Raw genomic sequence first — 22,916 nt, forward strand, 5'->3', positions numbered from 1 at the left:
TTTATTGATGAGACTAATTAGGATCATGTTCAGATGGGGCAAGAATTTCTACATAAAGCCTTAAAAGGCTTTAAAAGGATTCTAAACACACAAAAACAGAGTCAAAACTTGGCTTCTTGGTAAATGCTATTTCTTTAATAGGCTCTGTTTGCTAGCAGCAAGCAGAGGCATGACTCCTTTAAGAGATGGCTTCCTGATTCAGTGCTAGTGGCAAAAACCATGTGGCTCTTTTAAGAAGCCCTACTACCAAACACTTAAATGGGATTTATGAGCAGCAGGCAGCATGCTGCTCAATGGCAGTGTGGACTCAGGAGCTCCCCAGATTTTGGGAGTTGAACATGGCTCTTGCCAATGCCTCTGCCATGAAGCTGGGCTCTTAGGAAACAAGGCAGGGCAGAGCCAAGCCCCAGAGCTGAGGCAGAAGTCCTAGCCACACTGCTTAACAGTTTAAAGACTCATGTGGTCAGAAAAACATAGAGATATGCAGTAAAGACAGATCCAGACCAAAAAAACCTTAAACTGGTTTACAGTGTATTTATACATAGCCTTGGGAAAGAAAAGAGAAGGTATAAACAGTCATAAAAAATACATAGTTTTAAAATAATAAAATAAAGTCATTAAAAGGAGAGTAAAGTAATATTTTAAAACAGCCACATAAAGATAAAAAAATACAGCTGGGCAGTGGTGGTGCACACCTCTAATCCCAGCACAGGTGGCTCTCTGTGAGTTTGAGACCAGCCTGATCTACAGAGAATGTCCCAGGACAGGACAGGCTTCAAAGCTACACAGAGAAACCCTGTCTTGAAAAAACAACAAGAAAAAAAGATCAAAAATACACAGATAGTCTGGATACTGTATGTTATTATGTTGTCTCTGAAATTTTTGGCTGGTGAGGGAGAAGGAACACCTGCTAAGAGACATTTGATTATAAATGTTGTATTAAGTCAACCTATATGTTTTGAAAATGCCTTGGCTTCAAAATTTAAGTCAAAAGATATGTTATAGTGGTAAAGAGGTTCTGCTTTTACTTCCACAGGAAATGAGAGGCTATGCATTCATTCTGGGTTAATAAAAATCAGGTTTGATCAAGGAAGATCCCCTGAAAAATCTCCAGTGGGAGCAGATGGCACAGATGATCCCATGTTTCCGAGTGCCTCTGTTGCAGCTTCTTCTGAGTTCTACATCCAGAATGGCTTCAAGGTGTCTGACTGAGATGAGCCAGCCTCACAGAATTCTCAAGCCAGGACTTGACCATAAACCTGAATTTTCTCAGGGTCCCACAAAGATTTATCAGTGCCTCCAGTCAAAAAGAAATAGTCTAGAGAACTATGCTCACATTCTCAAAAGATGGATGATGGATATTTATTATCATTTAAGAGGGGTTGGGTATGAGTTGTTATTGGTAGTGGTCAAGAAAAAAGCTGAATAAAGGCAATTAGATTCAGTGATCTCATTATAAAAAGAAAAGGGGCATATAGAAATGTGATAATGTAAGTCAGAATAGAAAGTGATTTAGGTACAACACTTTGGACTCACCAAGATATGATAGACAATGGAGTATTTTTTCTGAAATTGTCCAATGCTGATGGACTATATATTGCTAATGTAATTATTGCCTTGTACATTTATATATAGTTATTGTACTTACTGTATATAGTTTTTCTATGTTAGTTAAAACCTTTGCTTTTTATTTAAACAAAAAGGGGGAAATTGTATGATATATTGTGTTTCTGACAAATAAAGCTTGCCTGGAGATCAGAGGGCAGAGCTAGCCACCAGTTAACCATAGAGTTAGGTGGTAATGGCTCATGCTTTTAATCCCAGCACTTGGGAGGCTCATGTCTTTAATCCCAGCACAATCTGGAAGTGAAGACAGGAATATAAGGTAGAAGGAGACAGGATCTCAGGCCCCTGCCTTTTGGTCTGAGGATTTGCAGAGGTAAGAAGTGACTGTGGCTGCTCATTTGCTTCTCTGATCTTTCAGTTTTTACCCCAATATCTAATTCCTGGTTTTTATGGATAAGACTAATTAGGATCATGCTTTAAAAAGTACAGTGGAGCTGAGTCCTGTGTTCAAGACAATAAACAGATTAAAGAAAATCCTGATGTTGAATGGAATAAAGGGAATGTTGACCTCAGGGCTAGGCTTCCAACATGTGAAGGAATTAAAAAAGAGCTTATATCTGTGTGTTGTGGTGGATGCCTTTTTATCCCAACATTTCAGAGACAGAGGCAGATGGATCTCTGAGTTTGAGGTCAGCCTGGTCTACAATGTTTGGCTGGAACCTCCAGCTCACTCCTGCTTGACCTGGAAAGTTCCATTTCTCACTCTCCAAACCCCACCCTCCCAGAGAATCTCCAACAACAAAAAAAAAGGTGTCAAATGTCCAGTTCCACATTCTTGGTGGCTGCAGAAGTTCCTTGCCTGAAGTTGCCAGTAGCCCAAGACCCTGCCTGAAGCAGTCAGCTTTTGACCATTCTTGGGCACAAACCTGGCTTGTAGAGAACATGTCATAACCCCTCACCTACTGGGCATACAAGCTTCCTGCTTTAGTTTGGTCATGTGACTTCTCCAGCCTCTGATATCTGGGGCTAGAGGACTCACTGGGGGTTTCTTTGTTCAAATAAACCTGTTCTTTTACTTTTTCAATTCAGCTTGATCTGGCTTCCTGCATCATCAGAGAAACCTATTATCAGGCTACAGAAAATCTATTATCTTGGTGCTAAAACCCTGGGAGGTTGAGCCTTTCTGCTGGGTGGACCAGGTCCCCCAACCATGTGAGGGGTCACTCCTCTCCCTTTTTCTTCCTCTCTGCCAGACATGATCGACTTTTGACTTGGTTTAATTCACCCATTTCTAAACCACTACCTACAGAAGTACCGGGTAACTCTTCTGGGTCAAGATCTCTTTTGGGTCAAAGATCCAGAAGATCCCCTGCCAAGCCACAGCCACACCAGAGGAAGCCCAATCCATTTCCATAGAAAAGAAAGTCTGTTCTGGAGGACCTTTGTGTTAAGGAGATGTCCTTCCCAAAGGCTACCCCCACCCCTACCGATAGACCCCAGGCTATCACAGGGGACACCTCGCCCTAGTCTTCAGTCTCCAGCACAGGCTTGGAAAAGGACAACACCAGGTCTAAACCCAATCCTCAGTCACCTCTGTGGCGTCTGCTGAAAAGTTTATCCAAATTGGGGCTGTCTGACATCATATGTCCAAAATACTTGGTTTTCTTTTGTTCTGTCTGTGGCCTGGGCTCAATACACACTTGATAATCAGTCAAGATGGCCACCACGGGGAACTCTTGACTTTAACATCCTCTGTGATCTTGAGACTTTTTGCCACATACAGACAAGTGGTCTGAACTTCCTTATATCCAGGGTTTGGGGGTTCTGAATTCCTGCTCCAGTGCTTACTGCTTAGTTCAGGACGACTGACTCATTAATGAGGCAGTTATTCTGACCCACCCAGTGGTCACCAACCCTTACACCCTTCTCTTTAATATTCCACCTACAACTTTCCACTATGCTCTGCTACATGGCTTGGGACCTTTTCTCAGGACAATAAGTTCATCTCTTTCTCTCCATGTATCTTTGTGATTCTGATACTCTCCTCTTCATGTTCTGTTTTTTCTGCAACTTCTGCCTAGCCTCCACCTGTCCAGCTATTGGCCAGGGTGCTTCTTTATTAACCCACTAACAATGACACATATTCACACAGTGTAAAGGAATATTCCATAATGGAGACTTTTGAAGTTGGACTGAGTGCATTTTTGCATTATGATATGGCTTAAAGCCTTTGGTGGCCAGGGAGTGGAGTGTAGTGATTGGAAAGAAACCCCAAAGAGAGTGACACTATTAGGAGGTATGGCTTTGTTGGAGTAGGTGTGGCCTTGTGGAGGAAGTGTGTCACTGTGGGGGTGGGTTTTGAAGACTCTTTGCTCAAGCTACTCACAGAAACACAGTCCACTTCCTGCTGCCTTCTGATCAATGTAGCCAGCACTATGTCTGCCTGCATGCTGCTATGCTCCACACCATGATGATAATGGCCTGAACTTCTGAACCGTAAGTGAGCCACCTCAATTAAATGTTTTCCTTTATAAGAGTTGTTGTGGTCATGTTGTCTCTTCACAGCAATAGAAACCCTAACTAAGACAGAAGTTGGTACAAGGGACTGGGGTAATGCTGTGATAGGCCTGGCCATTTTTTTGTTTGTAGGAATTTAGACTTTGGTACTTTGGGTTATGAAAGCAGTGGAATGCTTTAAGCACTGCTTAGTGGGCTGTACTGGTAGGAGCATGGAAGACAGCAGTGCAAAGATTTGTTTGAACTGTTGGGTCTTAACACAAGAGTTTTCAGAGAAGAATTTTAGTACATTGCCTAGAAATCATTATTGTGATATTTTGTTGAAGAAAGTGGCTGCCTTTTGAACTTGTCTGAAGAGTCTGCCTAAGGCTAAAATGAATTGTTTTTGGATTACTGCCTGATGCTAAAGTGAAGAGTTTTGGATTAATTCCATTAGCAGAAGAAATCTCAAAACAGCCTAGTATAGACTCTGCCATGAGGTTATTAGTGGTAACTAATGAAAATTTATAATGAAAAGGAGCAAACTGAGCAGGATAAATTACATAATGGAAAATTTGAGGAGAAAAGGAGTACCAGGAAGTGAAATGGAGCTAAATCCTGTGTTCAAGGAGAAAAACAGCTTACAAATGGAATAAAGGGAGTGGTGAGCTCAGGGGAAGATCTTACCCAGCTACATTTCCAACTTATGAAGAAGGAATTAAAGAAAAGCTTAGAGCAGGATGTGGTGGTGCATGCCTTTAATGCCAGCATTTGGCAGCTCTGAATTTGAGGCCAGCCTGTTCTACTGAGCAAGTTTCTGGACAGTCAAGTATACTCAGTGAAAGAGAGAAAGGTGCTGTAGATGTAATTGAGTGAGGAGGTCATGTCCCACTCTCAGTAAGCAGCAGAAGTTGGCAGCTTTGACCATGTGTTTCTGAGTTTAGAGTTAAGGATAGAAGAAAAGAGTTATGGAATAAAGCCACTGAGGCCAGGCATGTGTCAGGAGTGTCCCTGAGTGGAGGTCAAGTAGAGATGCCATTGTGTGAAGCTGTGATGTTGAAATTTGGATAGCCTTGGAGACTCCAAGATGTTACAGATCCTAGAATAATGGGATACCTGCCAAGGAGAGCTACTAACAGGAAGTGGAACCATCCCAAGAGAAAGAAGTTTGTTGCAGCCAACAAAGCTGAACTGAGTTGGAGATCTGAAGAGTGTTCCAACATGAAACATGAGTGTTAGGATACTGTCCCCATTCCAGCTGCATGACCGCACATTCACAGTTCAGGAGCTAAGCAAAGGGCCTTGAGTCTTACATCATAAGTGTGCACTGGTGATTATGTATGCACGGTGTGGTCACGATATCTGCACATGTGTGGCATAGCTCTGTAAGCCACCTTCAAGAGCCAGACACAGAACCCTCCCCTCTGTTCTGTTCTCTCTTCCCCCACCATCTTTCTCTCTCTCTCTGCATATGCTCCTTCCCCAGGCCTGGTTCTCCAGCACCGCCTATCATTCTTACAATGGTGCTGTGATGAGACAGACTCTTCCAATGATCTGGGGCTCGGCATCCGGAAACCTATACCTCGGTTCATTGGGCCTGCGACTGCCCACTCCGCTTTTTTCATTTGCCCAACCGCTGGACTCGCAAACCACACCCACTAACCAGATTGGTGAGTTTTTCCCTTTCTGATTCCCTGCCATTTCCTGAGACTGTAGGCTAAGCTATATTCTTCGCACCAGACCCCCAGGGGGTCCTTGGCTGCATAATCACAAATCATTCTCTCTTGACAAATTATTGAATGATGTCTAGATTCCTGGTGTGTGTGGGGTCCTCCAGTATGTACGCCCAGTCCTTGCCCTTCTCATGATGATGATTGGGTTATCTGTGCTGTTATGCCAGTCCACAGACTACGCATTCACAAGGACATTTGAAATAGGAGCCTGGGGATCCCATTTGTTATTTTTATTTTTATTTTTTTTCCCTCTGGGACTGCAGTCATGGGACATGGGCTCCTCGCTGTTCCACTACTCCCCTGAAATTTGGCTACATAATGACTGCTTCAACCCTGATATTTCACAGGAATTATCTAACTTCTGCCAGCAAAGGGGCAAATGAAAAGAATTACCTGATCCCCATGCTTTTACCTAAGCTCTAAACCCTCTCTTTCTGATTCTCTCTCTCCTGACCATGTGCATTCCCGAACCTAAGGAATCTCTGACTTCAAAGAACCTTATCTTATCTGCTCTTGGCTCTGTGCTCTCTTCTACAGTACTGGGCAGGACAGGTCTGAAAGCAGGCTAGGATGCATGCAAATAAGTTTACGATTAGGACCCACATGGGGATCACAGTAATCAGGATGGCACTTTAGCCAGAGATCAGTTTACAACCTGCCTCCTGGCTGGTCTTTCTAAAGCTGTCCTCGTCAGCAAATTATCAAAAAAAAAAAAATCAAGACATGGAATAAAATCCATCTCTTGTCTCCCAAACCTCCCCAACAAAAGGGCTAAAACTTAAGCATCTGGCCGGGTGGTGGTGGCGCACACCTTTAATCCCAGCACTCCGGAGGCAGAGCCAGGTGGATCTCTGTGAGTTCGAGGCCAGCCTGGTCTACCAAGTGAGTCCCAGGAAAGGCGCAAAGCTACACAGAGAAACCCTGTCTAGAAAAACCAAAAAACAAAACAAAAAAAAAAAAAAAAAACTTAAGCATCTGGAGAGCAAAGCTCCTCACCCCACAGGTGGAAGTTTCAGCTGTGGCATTTAAGGTGCGTCATGGGAGAAATGAGAAAGCCTGAGAACAGAATTGCCAAATGCTGGCACACACTATCCAACCAGCTCCTGAAAACTGCCAGGTCCCTGTTTTAAGTCCGGGAAAGAAGGTCATGAGGGCTAATGTGTGCCCTACCAGGCCATCAAGTGAGCCTTGTTCAAAGTGCCACCTAGAGAGTTAAGTGGTCAGCTGACTGCCTCCATGCACCCAGGGGCATGGGAGCATCAAACAAAGACCTCTAGCAGACCTCCTAGGCTTGGCCACAGGCTCACAGGGAACCCTGAATGCAGCTTCCTTCTGGACACTGGAGCCACTTACTAAGTCCTGAGAGAGTTTTGGGGTCCCAGCTCTCCTTGTTTCCCTATTGTTGGGGTAGGGAGACAGCCTTACCCACCTCACCAGACTTAACTGTACTTTCAGGGTTGCTTAATAGGAAAAGATTTTTCATTTCATTCGTTCCCTCCATGTGCCTCACTCCAGACCTGTCAGAAGTGCTTCTCCTCATGCACAGTGACACAGACAGGGCCCTGCTCTCTGCCTTGTCCCCAATTCCAGAAGAATGAGGTCTCATCCTACAAGCTTTCTCTTCCCAGTTCCCTCATCCAATTAATTACTCAGCTAATTGTTATAGGATCATCATAGAGCCAGAATTCAAGGACCATCAAATATATACCCAGATAGTAAAGGAACAGTAACAGTTAAAAGGTATTTACACCCCCAGACCCAAAAGTGTCTGGGCTCTGCAAAAACAGACTTTAATATAACAATCTATTACTGTCAGTTGCTCTCAACAATTGATTGCCTGTGTCTCTTGAGTGCTAAACTAGTAAAGGCAACAGGTGCCTTAAAATAATGTCTCTGATAAAGCTTATCTCAGGTTAAAATATTAAAACCTTGTTCCAATCTCTCTCTCTCTCTCTCTCTCTCTCTCTCTCTCTCTCTCTCTCTCTCTCTCTCTCTCTCTCTCTCTCTCATTAACACTAACCAATACAAGTAGAGTACCAAACACTACAATGGTCACCAGCCCAAGACTTTAATTTTCTCATTGCTGCTTCTTTTTTCCCTAAGCTCCAGGAACCAGCTTAAGCCCATTCAACAGGTCAGATCTACTTCAGATAAGTGTCAAACCCAAACTTTCCTGGTCTGGGGACCCCCCAAAGAAAAAAGTAAAAATAATAGTAATGATTCTTTTTTTCTCTGTCTTACCAATATCCTGTCAGACACAAAAGCAACCAGAATGCTAAGCCAAGAAAGATGAACAGCTCCAAGGCAGCAGACAACAGCCCACCATCCCAGGACACCTGTCTACCTCAGAATCCCCCTTCCCTACCACCCAAGAGCCAACCAATGCCCACCAAGTCAACTGGAAGCAATTTTTTTCTGGGAGAAATGCCACCCCTATTCCTGTTCACTTGCTTTTTTATAATAAGCAAAAACTCTGGAATGTTAGAATTCTACCCTCACTCCAGCTGCATGACTGCACATGCACAGTTCAGGAGTTAAGCAAATGGTCTTGCATCTTTCATCATCAGTACGGGCTAGTGATTATGTACATATGTGCAGTGTGGTCACACAATCTGCGCATATGTGGTGTAGCTCCATAAGCTCACATGCACCTTAAAAGAGCCATGACTCAGACCTCACCCTCTCTCTCTCTCTTTCTGTTCTGTTCTCTCTTCCCCCACCATCTTTCTCTCTCTCTGCATGTGCTCCTTCCCCAAGCCTGGTTCTCTTGTCCTCCCCCACCCCTCTTAATAAAGCTTTGATACTGATACTGGGGAACTCGTGGCCGTGACCTTTCTGTGTGGTAAACAGTGGTTGAAGATTGAGAGTTTGGAGTTTGACCAGCTGGTTTTAAGTCTTGCTTTGGTCCAGTGCTGTGGGATGTTCTGTATGGCAAATGTGTTGCTGATTGGTCAATAAATAAAACATTGATTGGCCATTGGCTAGGCAGGAATTATAGGCGGGACAAGGAGGAGAATAGAGCTGGGAAGTGGAAGACTGAGTCAGAGACACTGCCAGCCGCCACGATGAGAAACAACATGTGAAGATGCTGGTAAGCAACGAGCCATGTGACAAGGTATAGATTTATAGAAATGGATTAATTTAAGCTGTAAAAACAGTTAGCAAGAAGCCTGCCACAGCCATACAGTTTGTAACCAATATAAGTCTCTATGTTTACTTGATCGAGTCTGAGTGGCTGTGGGACTGGCAGGTGAGAGAGATTTGTCCTGACTGTGGGCCAGACAGAAAAACTCTAGCTACAGTCCAGTATTTCCTCATTATGCTCCTTTTCTTGCATTTTGGAATGGTAATGTATATCCTGTGCTATTGCATGTTGGATGTATGTGATCTCTTTTTTTATTTTGATTTTACAGGGGATTACATTTAAGAGTTGCCTGAATCTCAGAAGAGACTTTGAACTTTGGACATGTAAACATTGTTGAGACTGTTATAGACTATGAGTACTTTTAAAATTGAGCTATATGCATTTTGCATTGATATTATTACAAACTTATGGGGGCCAGGGAGTGGAATGTGGTAGTTTAAATGTAACTGGCCCCCATAATCTAATAGGGAGTGGCATTACTAGGAGGTGTGGCTTTGTTGGAGTGGATATGGCCTTATTGGAGGAAGTGTGTCACTGTGGCAGAAGGCTTTGAGTTTCCTATCCTTAGGATACTGCCCAGTGACTCAGTCATCTTCCTGTTGCCTGCAGAATGTAGTACTCTCAGCTACCTCTCCAGTATCATGTCTGTGTGCATGCTGCCGTGCTCCCAGTTATGATGACTGAACCTTAGAAATTGTAAGCAAGCCACTCCATTAAATGTTTTCCTTTATAAGAGTTGCCATGGTCATGGTGTCTCTTCAGAATAATAAAAATCCTAAGATATCTTGCTATTTTTGTTTTTTATATATTTTTTGTATTAATCCTCTATTGGATGTATAATGGGTAAAGATCTTTTCCCAGTGTGTAGTCTGCCACTACATCCAGATGATTGTTTCCTTTGCCATACAGAAACATTCAACTTCATGAGGTCTGATTTATTGATTGTTGGTCTTAGCGCCTATGCTATTGGTGTCCTGTTCAGAAAGTCTTTTACTGTGCCATGAGTTCAAGCCTATTACTCACTTTCTCTTTTATCAGGTTCAGGGTATTTGGCCAAATTTTAAGGTACTTGACCCACTTTAAGTTGATGTTCATGCTGCATAATACATATAAGTCTATTTCTATCCTTCTACATGTGGCCAATTAGTTTGACCAACACTACTCATTAAAGATACTGTCTTTTAACTCAGTGTGTATTTCTGTTTTCTTTGTAAAAAAAAAAAATAAACCAGATATCTACAGGTGTGTGGACTTATGTCTTGGATTCAATTTTATTCCATTGATCAATGTGTCTGTTTTTAATGATAATACCATGCTGTTTTAATTAGTATAGCTCTGTCATAAACAAGATCAGGGATGATGGTAGTTCTAGCAGTTCTTTTATTATTTAGGATTGTTTTAGCTATCTCAGTTTTTTGTGAAACTTGTTCTTTTAATTTTTTTGTGAAGAATTGTGTTGGAATTTTGATAGTGACTGCATTGAATGTGTACATTACTTTTGACAGAACATCCATTTTTTCTATGTTAATCCTACCAATCCATGAGCATGGGAGATATTTCTGTCTTCTAATATCTTCTTCAATTTTTTGCTCTCATGCCTTAAGTTTTTATTACATAAGTCGTTCAGTTGCTTGGTTAGTGTTACCCAAAGATATTTTATTTTATTGTCTTGAGGGTACTCTGAAAGATGGTTTTTCTGATTTTTTCCCTCAGTCATTTGTCATTTGTATCTAAGAAGGCTACTGATTTTTGAGTAGTAATTTTGTATTCTGCTACTTTGCTTAAAGTGGTTATCAGCAGTGGAAGTTTCCTGCTGGAGTTTTTAAGGTCCTTAATTTAAACACTTGTATCATATACAAATAAAGATATGGTGATATGTTATTTGTGCTTTAATAAATAAAGTTTGCCTGGAGATCAGAGAAAATAGCAAGCCATTTTAAGCAAGCAAACAAGTCAGGCAGCGGTAGCATATGCCCTTAATCCTATCCCTTAACAGGCAGGATCTCTGTGTGTTCAAGGCCACACTAGGGAACAGAGTCAAGCATGGTGACACATGCCTTTAATCCCAGTACCAACCATAGAGGACTGGAGGTCTGTATAGACAAATAGAAAGTGACAGAGCTGTGTAGGAAGAGGAAGTGAGGAGGCTGGGCTAAGAGAGCCAATGAGAGGGCAGAACAGCAAGGCAATAAAGGCGTGGGTAGATGAGAAGTGGGTAGACAGCATTTGGAAGCTGCGGAGTTGGTGAGGCAAGGTTGGCTGGTGGCTTTCCTTATTTTTCCTGATCTCTCTAAGGCTTTTACCCATATATTTGTCTCTGTGATTTTTTATCTAATAAGACCATTTAGAAATTCATCTACATAAAGATAATTTGACTTCTTCCATTTCTATATGGATCCTTTTGATCTCCTTCAGTTATCTTATTGCTCTAGCTAAGACTTCAAATGCTGCATTGAATAGGCTGGAGAGAATGCCATCTTGTCTTGTTCCTGATTTTAATGGAAATACTTTGAGACTGTCTTCATTTGGGTTGATCTTGGCTGTTAGCTTGATGCAAATCATCTTTATTATGCTAGGGTATGTCACTTTTACCCTCAGTCTCTCCAGGACTGTTATTATGAAGAGATGCTGGGTTTTGTCAAAAACCATTTCTGAATCTAAAGAGATGATCATGTGGTTCTTGTGTTTCATGCTGTTTATATGTTGTATTATGTTTATTGGTTGTTGAAGCATCCCTACATCTCTTAGTCAAAGCCAACTTGATCATGATGCATAATATTTTTTGATGTGTTCATATATTCAGTTACAAATATTTTATTGAGAATTTTTCAATCTGTGTTCTTAATGGATATTGGTCTTTCTTTCTTTCTTTTTTTTATCTTTATTTTTATTTTGCAATACAATTCAGTTCTACATATCAGCCACGGATTCCCTTGTTCTCCCCCCCTCCCGCCCCCTCACCTTCCCCCCAGCCCACCCCCCATTCCCACCTCCTCCAGGGCAAAGCCTCCCCTGCGGACTGAGATCAACCTGGTAGACTCAGTCCAGGTAGGTCCAGTCCCCTCCTCCCAGGCTGAGCCAAACGATCCTGCATAGGCCCCAGGTTTCAAACAGCCAACTCATGCAATAAGCATAGGACCCAGTCGCACTGCCTGGATGCCTCCCAAACAGATTAAGCCAATCAACTGTGTCACCCATTCAGAGGGCCTGATCCAGTTGGTGACCCTTCAGCCATTGGTTCATAGTTCATGTATTTCCATTCGTTTGGCTAGTTGTCCCTGTGCTTTATTCAACCTTGGTCTCAACAATTCTCGCTCATAAAAGCCCTCCTCATTCTCGCTAATTGGACTCCCAGAGATCCACCCGGGGCCTAGCCATGGATATTTGCATCCACATCCCTCAGTAGTTGGATGGGGTTTCTGGCACGACAATTAGGGTGTTTGGTCATCCCATCAACAGAGTAGGTCAGTTCGGGCTGTATCTCGACCATTGTCAGCAGTCTGTTGTGGTGCCCTTCAACTGAAGAATGGATAAACAAAATGTGGTACATATACACAATGGAATACTACTCAGCAGAGAAAAACAATGACATCATGAGGTTTGCAGACAAATGGATGGATCTAGAAAAAATCATCCTGAGTGAGGTAACCCAGACTCAGAAAGACAAACAGGGTATGTACTCACTCATAGGAGGATAATAGATGTGGAACAAAGATGACTGGACTGCTACATCACCAGGGAGGCTACCTGGAAAACAGGATCCCAAGAAAGCACGAGGATCGTCCAATGACGGAGAAATGGAAGAGATCTACATGAACAGCCTGGATATGAGTGAGGGTAATGAAGGGCGAGGGTCAAGGGAAAGAGAGCTTGGGGGAGCGGGAGATCCCAGCTGGATCAACAACAGAGAGGGAGAACAAGGAAGAGGAGACCATGGTAAATGAAGACCACATGAGAATAGGAAGAAGCAAAGTGCTAGAGAGGCCCACAGAAATCCACAAGGATATTGGTCTTTCTTAGTTGGGTATTTGCATGGTTAGGATATTAGAGTAAGTATAGCCTCATAAAAGATTTAGAAAAAGTGCCATCTGTTTCTACTTTGTGGCATTATTTAAGGAATATTGACATTATTTCTTCCGTGAAAGTCTGATAAAATTTGGGGCTAATCTGGTCCTGTGCATTTTTTTATTGAAATACTTTTAATTACTGCTATTTCACTAGAGGCAATAGGTCTGTTTGAGTTGCTTATCTGATCTTGATTTAACTTTGATGGGTTGTGTATATATAAAGTAATTTATAATTTTTTTTTTAGATTTTCCAGTTTGGTAGAGTACAGATTTTTTAAGTGTGTCTTTATGATTCTCTGTATTTTCTTGGCGTCTGTTGTGATGTTTCCCCTTTTTGTCTCTGATTTTAATTTGGATCTCCCCAATCTCTTAGGTAATTTGGCTAATGGTTTATCAATTTTCTTTTTTTTTCCTCTAAGAACCAACTATTTATTTCATTGATTCTTTGTATCTTCTTGTTTGGTTGGGTTTTGTTGTTGATTTCAGCCCTGAGTTTGATTATTTCTTGCAGACTCTTCCTTTTGCATGTTAGGTTTCCTTTTTGTTCTAGATCTTTCAAGTGTGATATTATGCTATTAATGTAAGATCTCTTCAATTTTTTTTTATTTTAATTTATTTTGCAATACAATTCAGTTCTACATATCAGCCACGGATTCCCTTGTTCTCCCCCCTCCCGTCCCCCTCACCTTCCCCCAACCCCCCCCATTCCCATCTACTCCAGGGCAAAGCCTTCTCCACAGCCACAGACTGAGGTCAACCTGGTAGACTCAGTCCAGGTAGGTCTAGTCCCCTCCTCCCAGGCCGAGCCAAACAATCCTGCATAGGCCCCAGGTTTCAAACAGCCAACTCATGCAATGAACACAAGATCTGGTCCCACTGCCTGGATGTCTCCCAAACAGATCAAGCCAATCAACTGTCTTACCCATTCGGAGTGCCTGATCCAGTGGGGACCCCTCAGCCATTGGTTCATAGTTCATGTGTTTCCATTCGTTTGGCTATTTGTCCCTGTGCTTTATCTAACCTTGGTCTCAACAATTCTCGCTCATATAAACCCTCCTCATTCTCGCTAATTGGACTCCCAGAGATCCACCCAGGGCCTTGTCATGGATCTCTGCATCCAGATACCTCAGTAGTTGGATGAGGTTTCTAGCACAACAATTAGGGTGTTTGGCCTTCCCATCACCAGAGTAGGTCAGTTCGGGCTGTCTCTCGACCATTGCCGGCAGTCTGTTGTGTGGGTATCTTTGTGGATTTCTGTGGGCCTCTCTAGCACTTTGCTTCTTCCTATTCTCATGTGGTCTTCATTTACCATGGTCTCCTATTCCTTGTTCTCTCTCTCTGTTGTTGATCCAGCTGGGATCTCCCGCTCCCCCAAGCTCTCTTTCCCTCGACCCTTGCCTTTCATTACCCCCACTCATGTCCAGGCTGTTCATGTAGATCTCATTCCATTTCTCTGTCATTGGGCGATCCCTGTGTCTTTCTTGGGGTCCTGTTTTCCAGGTAGCCTCCCTGGTGATGTGAGTAGCAGACAAGTCATCCTTGTTTCATGTCTAGTATCCTGCTATGAGTGAGTACATACCATGTTTGTCTTTCTGAGTCTGGGTTACCTCACTCAGGATGATTTTTTCTAGATCCATCCATTTGTCTGCAAACCTCATGATGTCATTGTTTTTCTCTGCTGAGTAGTATTCCATTGTGTATATGTACCACATTTTGTTTATCCATTCTTCAGTTGAAGGGCATCTAGGTTGTTTCCATGTTCTGGCTATTACAAACAATGCTGATATGAACATAGCTGAACAAGTGCTCTTATGGTGTGGTTGAGCATTCCTTGGGTATATGCCCAAGAGTGGTATAGCTGGATCTTGGGGGAGATTGATTCCCAATTTTCTAAGAAAGCGCCATATTGATTTCCAAAGTGGTTGTACAAGCTTGCATTCCCACCAGCAGTGGAGGAGAGTTCCCCTAGCTCCACATCCTCTCCAGCATAAGGTGTCTTCAGTGTTTTTGATCTTAGCCATTCTGACAGGCGTAAGGTGGTATCTCAGAGTTGTTTTGATTTGCATTTCCCTGATGATTAGGGATGTTGAGCAATTCCTTAAATGTCTTTCAGCCATTTGAGTTTCCTCTGTTGAGAATTCTCTGTTTAGTTCTATAGCCCATTTCTTAATTGGACTGTTGGGCATTTTGATGTCTAATTTCTTGAGTTCCTTATATATTCTGGATATCAGTCCTCTGTCAGATGTGGGGTTGGTGAAGATCTTTTCCCATTCTGTAGGCTGTCGCTTTGCCTTGTTGACCGTATCCTTTGCTCTACAAAAGCTTCTCAGTTTCAAGAGGTCCCATTGATTGATTGTTTCTCTCAGAGTCTGTGCTACTGGTGTTCTATTTAGGAAGTGGTCTCCTATGCCAATGCGTTCAAGACTGCTTCCTACTTTCTCTTCTAGCAGGTTCAGAGTAGCTGGATTTATGTTGAGGTCCTTGATCCACTTGGACTTAAGTTTTGTGCACGGTGATAGATATGGATCTATTTGCAGCCTTCTACATGTTGATATCCAGTTTTGCCAGCACCATTTGTTGAAGATGTGCTGTGGGATGTTCTGTATGGCAAACGTGTTGCTGATTAGTCAATAAATAAAACGCTGATTGGCCATTGGCTAGGCAGGAAGTGTAGGCAGGACAAGGAGGAGAATAAAGCTGGGAAGTGGAAGGCTGAGTCAGAGAGACGCTGCCAGCCGCCACGATGAGAAACAGAATGTGAAGATACCGGTAAGCCACGAGCCATGTGGCAAGGTATAGATTAATGGAAATGGATTAATTTAAGCTGTAAGAACAGTTAGCAAGAAGCCTGCCACGGCCATACAGTTTGTAACCAGTATAAGTCTCTGTGTTTACTTGGTCGGGTCTGAGTGGCTGTGGGACTGGCGGGTGATAGAGATTTGTCCTGACTGTGGGCCAGGCAGGAAAACTCCAGCAACAAAGATGCTTTCTTTTTTCCATTGTGCACTTTTGGCTTCTTTGTCAAAAATTATATGTTCATAGGTGTGCGGATTAATGTCAAGGTCTTCAATTCGATTCCATTGGTCCACATGTCGGTTTTTATGCCAATACCAAGCTGTTTTTATTACTGTAGCTCTATAGTAGAGCTTGAAGTCAGGGATCGTGATGCCTCCAGAAGTTGTGTTATTGTACAGGATTCCTTTGGCTATCCTGGGTTTTTTGTTTTTCCATATGAAGTTGAGTATTATTCTTTCCAGGTCTGTGAAGAATTGTGTTGGTATTTTGATGGGGATTGCATTGAATCTGTAGATTCAATGCTTTTGGTAAGATTGCCATTTTTACTATGTTAGTCCTGCCTATCCATGAGCATGGGAGATCTTTCCATTTTCTGACATCTTCTTCAATTTCTTTTTTCAGGGACTTAAAGTTCTTGTCATATAGGTCCTTCACTAAATTGGTTAGTGTTACCCCAAGATATTTTATGTCATTTGTGGCTATAGTAAAGGGTGATGTATCTCTGATTTCCTTCTCCGCTTCTTTGTCCACTGTATATAGGAGGGCTACTGATTTTTTTGAGTTGATCTTGTATCCTGCTATGTTGCTGAAGGTGTTTATAAGCTGTATCAGTTCCTTGGTGGAATCTTTGGGGTCGCTCAAGTATACTATCATGTCATCTGCAAATAGGGAAAGCTTGACTTCTTCCTTTCCAATTTGTATCCCCTTAATCTCCTTATGTTGTCTTATTGCTCTGGCTAGAACTTCAAGTACTATATTGAATAAGTATGGGGAGAGTGGACAGCCTTGCCTCATTCCTGATTTTAGTGGAATTGCTTTGAGTTTCTCTCCATTTAATTTGATGTTGGCTGTTGGCTTGCTATAAATTGCCTTTATTATGTTTAGGTATGTTCCCTGTATTCCTGATCGCTCCAATACCTTTATCATGAAGGGGTGTTGGATTTTGTCAAATGCCTTTTCTGCATCCAGTGAGATGATCATATGGTTTTTTTCTTTGAGTTTGTTTATACGGTGTATTACATTGACAGACTTTCGTATGTTGAACCACCCTTGCATCCCTGGAATGAATCCTACTTGATCATGGTGGATAATTGTTTTGATGTGTTCTTGGAGTCTGTTTGCCAGTATTTTATTGAGTATTTTTGCATCAATGTTCATGAGGGAGATCGGTCTGTAGTTCTCTTTCTTTGTTGTATCCTTGTTTGGTTTAGGAATTAGGGTAATTGTAGCCTCGTAGAAGGAGTTTGGTAATGTTCCTTCTATTTCTATTGTGTGGAACAATTTAGAAGATCTCTTCAATTTTTTACGTAGGCACTTAATGCTAAAAGCTTGCTCCTTTGACCCACTTCATTGTGTCCTATAGGTTTGTGTATGTTGTGATTTTGTTTTCATTGAATTCTCAAGTTTTTCATTTCTGCCTTAATTCCTGTCTTGACCAATTTTTTTTATTTAATCATGTGTTGTTCTGTTTCCATGAGTGTATAAGTGTTCTTGTTCATATCTAACTTTAATCCATGGTAGTCAGATAGGATGCATGGAATTATTTCAATTTTCTTATATTTGTTGATACTTGTTTTGTATTCAAGAATGTGGCTGAGTTTGGAGAAATTTCCATAACCTGCTGTGTTTGGGTGTAATGTTCTATAAGTATTTGTGAGGTCTATTTGCTTTGTGATGTTATTTAATCTCAGCATTTTTCTGTTTAGCTTTTATATGAATGACCTTTCATTTACTGAGTGGAGCATTTAAGTTACCCACTATCACTGTGTGAGGGTCAATATTTTGTAGTAGTGTTTCTTTTATGAACTTGGGTACTTTTGTGTTTGTATATAAATGTTTAGAGTTGCAATATCCTCTTGGCAGGTTTTTTCTTTGATGAATATTTAGTGTCCTTCTCTATAGCTTCAGATTACTTTTGGTTTAAAGTCTATCTTGTGATATATTAAAATGGCTGCACGAGCTTGCTGTTTAGGTCTATTTGCTTGAAATATTTTCTTCCATTCTTACCTTCTGAAGTGATGTCTATCCTTGCTGGCAAGATGTGCTGTTTCATTAAGGCAACAGAAAGTTATATGCTGTTTTCAAATTCAATATGTTAGTCTCTGTCTTTTTATTGAGGAATTGAGACCATTAATATTGAGAGTTATCTACAGCTAGTGCTTATTGATTAATGTTATATTTTGCTGTTATGGTGTAGGTTTTCCCCTATTTTTTGATTTTAGGGTCTGGAATTATTTATTTTTTTGTGTTTTCTTGGGTGTGATTAACCTCTTTGGATTGAAGTTTTTCTTCTAGTGCCTTTTGTAGAGCCGGAATAGTAGCTAGATACTGCTTAAATTTGGTTTTTATCATGGAATATTTTTCTTTCTCATCTATTGTTATTAGTAGTTTTGTTGTGTATAGTAGTCTGAGATGGCACCTCTGGTCTCTCAAGAGTTTGTAGAACATCTGTCAAAGCCCTTCTGGTTTTTAGAGTCTCCATTGAGAGGTCAGGTGTTACTCTAATGGATCTACATTTATATGTTACTTGGTCTTTTTCCTTTGCAGCTTTTAATATTATTCCTTTCTTCCATATGCTTTGTGTTTTTATTATTAGATGTAGGGAATTTCTTTTCTGATCTGATCTATTTGCTGCTCTGTATGCTTCCTGTATCTTGATAGGCATGTACATCCTTCTTCAGGTTAAGGAATTTTTCTTCTATGATTTTTGTTGAAAATATGTTTTGTGCTTTTGACCTGATGTTATCCTTCCTCTACTCCTTTCACATTTTTAAATTTTATCTTTTCATAGTGCTCCAGATTTCCTGGATGTTTTGTGTCTGAATCTTTTTTTAGATTTAAATTTTTCTTTGACTGAGGTATCCATTTCTTCTAACTTCTGTCAAACACCTGAGATTCATTCTGCCATGTCTTATACTCTTGAGTCATACCACTGTGGTTTTTGTTTGACTTCCTAAATGTTTCACTTCCACTTTTATCTCAGTTTGGTTTTTGATTGGTAATTCTATTTCTAATATCATGTTTTGAACATTTTCAGCCCATTGCTTGCTTGTATTTTCACAGATTTCATTAAGGGATTTATTCACATCTTTCTTAATGTCCTTGAACATATTCATAATTGCTATTTTGAAACATTTGTCTTGTGCTTCAGTTATATTACATTTCTCCAAGTCTGCTATAGTAGGGTTACTTGGCGAGACATATTGTTTTGAATGTTATAGATTATGCTGTTATATTGGGGACTAGGAATCTGGGGTTGGGATGATTGAGATGGCTTCAGGTGTTGTCTTTGTTGGGTTAGTGTTACATTCCTTAGTTTCTCTTGTGCTCTTTAGATCTTAGTAAATTGTAGTGGTTATGGGTTGCCTGGTATGAGGTACTTCTGCAAGTTGGTGGGTAGCAGAGAGGAATAGAGGTAAGCTAGGAGATAAGGCTGAAAGGGCTTCAGGAAAGAGCTAAGGGGATCCTGTTCACACTAGAGAATGAGTACCCAGGCAATTGGAAAGATAGTGGAAAGAGGAGATCCTGCAAGTACATAGCAGTAACATAAAGAATATCTGGGCAGTGGTTGTGCACACCTTTAATCCCAGCACTTGGGAGGCAGAGGCAGGCAGATCTCTGTGAGTTCGAGGCCAGCCTGGTCTCCAAAGCGAGTTCCAGGAAACGCGCAAAGCTACACAGAGAAACCCTGTCTTGAAAAACAAAAACAAAAACAAAACCATAAAGAATAATCTGGTACAATGTGTATAAAACTGTATGTTGGCTAAAAAGAAAAAAAAAAGAATAATCTGGAAATACAGGGACATAAGGGCTAGAAGGACTCTGGTACCAAACCAATAGTTGGCATCTACATTGAATGGAGTTGAGGTAGAAAGAGGGTCATCTGTAGGAAAGGGGTTTTTTTTGGGGGGGGGGTGGAGGGTTATAATGAAAAGATCATTAAAAAAGACAGGAAGGATAGTATGATTCACCCACTTGAGTCCTTTTCCTATGTGGTCACTGCAGATACTGGGTAGAGAATATTTCTTGTTATAGTCAATGAGGGGAAGGAGGAAATCTGAGTCCACAGCAAAGATCAGCAGAGTCCCTAGGGAATGGAGGTAGGGTGGGAAGAGAGGCCTCTTGCAAACAGTCTGCCACATGGCTGGAGAGGAGACTAGAGAGATTAAAATGGTGGACAGGAAGGAGAGTGGAAAATGCCTACCACTCAAATTCCAGGTTTTCTGATGGAATATTTTGGGTCTCCTATATAGGATATATCATCTGCCAATAAGGACAATTTGACAACTTATTTTCCTGTTTGTAACCCTTTAATTTCCTTCTTTTATATTATTTCTCTAGCTGGGCCTGCCCCTCACAGGAGACCTGGTTCCAGTGGTGTGCTTGAGGAAGAGCAGGCACAGTAACCTGGGCATGAGAGAGGTGGCCCTGCCCCTTGCCAGCCACCACAGGTGGGGAAGCTGACCCTGCCCCTTGCTAGCTGCAGTGTGATAGTATCATGGTTGCAGGATTGCTGGCTCCACCCCTCACCTGCCTCCAGAAGGGCACTGTATAGGAGAGCAGGCCCTGCTCCTTGCCTGAGGGTAGGTGTCCTGGTAGAGGCCCAGGCTAAACAATGTAGCTACAACCCAGAACCACATCCAGAGTTTTGTTTTGTTGGTTGGTTTGTTTTTTGTCTTTTGAGACAGGATTTCTGTGTAGCTTTGGAGCTTGTCCTGGAACTTACTTTGTAGACCAGATTGACCTTTAACTCGCAGAGATTCACCTGCCTCTGCCTCCCAAGTTCTGGGATTAAAGACATGTACCACCACACCTGGCTCATCCAGGGTTTTGAATTAGCCCACCTCAACATATACCCTATCTATAACTTGCTGGAGTATATGAAAGGGCCAGTCCTGTGGAACCATAGCCACAGGGTCTCCATGACTCACAGCAACAGCAGGATATCAGAGAGGAGTTTCAGTGAGGGTCCAGTATTGATGGTGTAGCAGAAGCTAGAGGCCTTGAACCAGACCAGCAGCCCATTGCAATAAACATTTGCAAGTAAAGCTGTTGGGGCAAAAGGCATGGCATACATCAGAGCTCACAATACCACTATAATGAATGAATATGTGATCGAGAGGCAGGCAAGATGGAGAAGTGAAGTGGGTTTTTTTTAATAATTAATTTTTTTCATTTTTTCCTTCTTTTTTGGGGGTTGGTGGGATACAAGGATGGATAGTAGACATGAAGGGACTGGGAAATGAGTGGAATTGGAGTTCATGGTGTGAAATTCCCAAAAAAGTTTTAATAAAAGCTTCAAGAGAAAAACTCCACCGTAATCACAAACACAGTCTCATCAGGATTACTGAAGACCACAAAGGAAGATAAGCTAAATCCCAGAAAAGCATGAAGTAAGGCATTTCCACTCCTTAGAGTGTAGTATATGATTTCTAGTCTAGATGCTGGAATTATCTACATAGGAAAATTACCCTTTAAGTCTTATGACTAAATAAAGAACTTCCTTAATGCATACAAACTGATTTAACTTGTGACCACTACAAGGTCAGTCAGTACTGTGGATTATACTTACAGGAATTGTACAGAGGTATGAAGGATAAAGATGGTAAAAAAAACATGAAAGTTGTGGAAATAATAAATTTATGAGAAAGAAACAAGAATTGGAAAAGAATCAAATATGTTCAGCTCAGTAGAGCTTCAAATTTTTAAATTGGATAAGGAAGAGAGAAGAAAATATACAGTATTCAAGTTAAACAGAAAAAAACAAAAATAAAAAACAAGAATTATTGCACTACACTCAAGGTAAACAGTCTTAACTAAAAGATACAGACTGACATGCCACCCAAGGTCCCTTCTGCCCTGTGTCTAACCTCTCCAAATATCCAGACCTCCCACTCCCAAATTCTTAATCAGAGTTTAGCCCAGTGAGTGTTCATAATCTTTCTCTTCCATGCCTTCTCCCCAATCTACCAGACCTAGTCTTGGTCCAAACATTCAGTACCCTGGCTTTGGTCATGACCACATGTATGTAATCAACCTCTAATCTTCTACAAGGCTCTATACTACTTGCCCCTATCCACAGGTCCCTTCTACACCTCAGCCAACCTCTCCACCAAGGCAGATATCCCATGGGGGGCTGGGTGGGTATGGTAGTTTGAATGTAATTGACCCCCATAAGCTCATAGGGAATTAAGAGGTGTGGGTTTGTTGGAGAAGGTATGTCCTTGTTGGAGGAAGCATGTCATTGTGAGTAGCCTTTGAGGTCTCATATATGCCCAAGCCATCAGTCAAAGAAAATGTTAAATCTAAAAAATTCCTAACACAAAATATCCAAGAAATCTGGGTTACTATGTAAAGAACACACCTAAGAATAATAGGATTAGAAGATGGAGCAGAATCCCTCTTCAAAGGCCCAGAAAATATACTCACCAAAATCATAGAAGAAAACTTTCCCAGCCTAAAGAAGGACATATCTATAAAGGTACAAAAAGCTTACAGAACACCAAATAGACTGGATCAGAAAAAAAGTCCACTCACCACATAATAATGAAAACACTAAATATACAGAATAAAGAAAAAATATTAAAAGCTGCAATGGAAAAAGGCCAGGTAACATATAAAGGTAGACCTATCAGAATTACACCTGACTTCTCAGTGGAAACTCTAAAAGCCAGAAGGGCCTGGACAGCTGTCTTGTAGACTCTAAGAGGCCATGGATGCCAGCCCAGACTACTATACCCAACAAAACGTTCTATTACTATAGATGTTGAAAATAAGATGTTTCATGACAAAGTTAAATTTAATCAATATCTATCTATAAATCCAGCCCTACAGAAGGTATTAGAAAAAAACTCCAACCCGAGGAAGTTAGTTAAACCCATGAAAACACTGGCA

At 41.3% G+C, this 22,916-nt stretch overlaps 1 protein-coding gene across 4 annotated transcripts in view; it reads left to right on the forward strand.

Annotated features, from left to right (window-relative positions):
• Dram2 (DNA damage regulated autophagy modulator 2) overlaps window positions 1–10,821 on the forward strand; it is a 63,851-nt gene extending 53,030 nt beyond the window's left edge. For all 4 annotated transcript variants that reach the window (XR_008216325.1, XM_052730531.1, XM_052730534.1 and 1 more), the window contains one exon: window positions 1,037–10,821. Coding sequence is in view for 1 of the 4 variants with exons in the window: in XM_052730539.1 (XP_052586499.1) it covers window positions 1,037–1,038 (2 nt within the window). In the remaining 3 variants the exon portion in view is untranslated. The remainder of the gene's footprint in view (window positions 1–1,036) is intronic.
• The last annotated feature ends 12,095 nt before the right edge of the window (window positions 10,822–22,916 follow it).

Source organism: Peromyscus californicus, unplaced genomic scaffold (assembly GCF_007827085.1).
Source record: "Peromyscus californicus insignis strain IS unplaced genomic scaffold, ASM782708v3 Scaffold_9__1_contigs__length_137607984, whole genome shotgun sequence".
In the NCBI taxonomy this organism is placed as follows: Eukaryota; Metazoa; Chordata; class Mammalia; order Rodentia; family Cricetidae; genus Peromyscus; species Peromyscus californicus.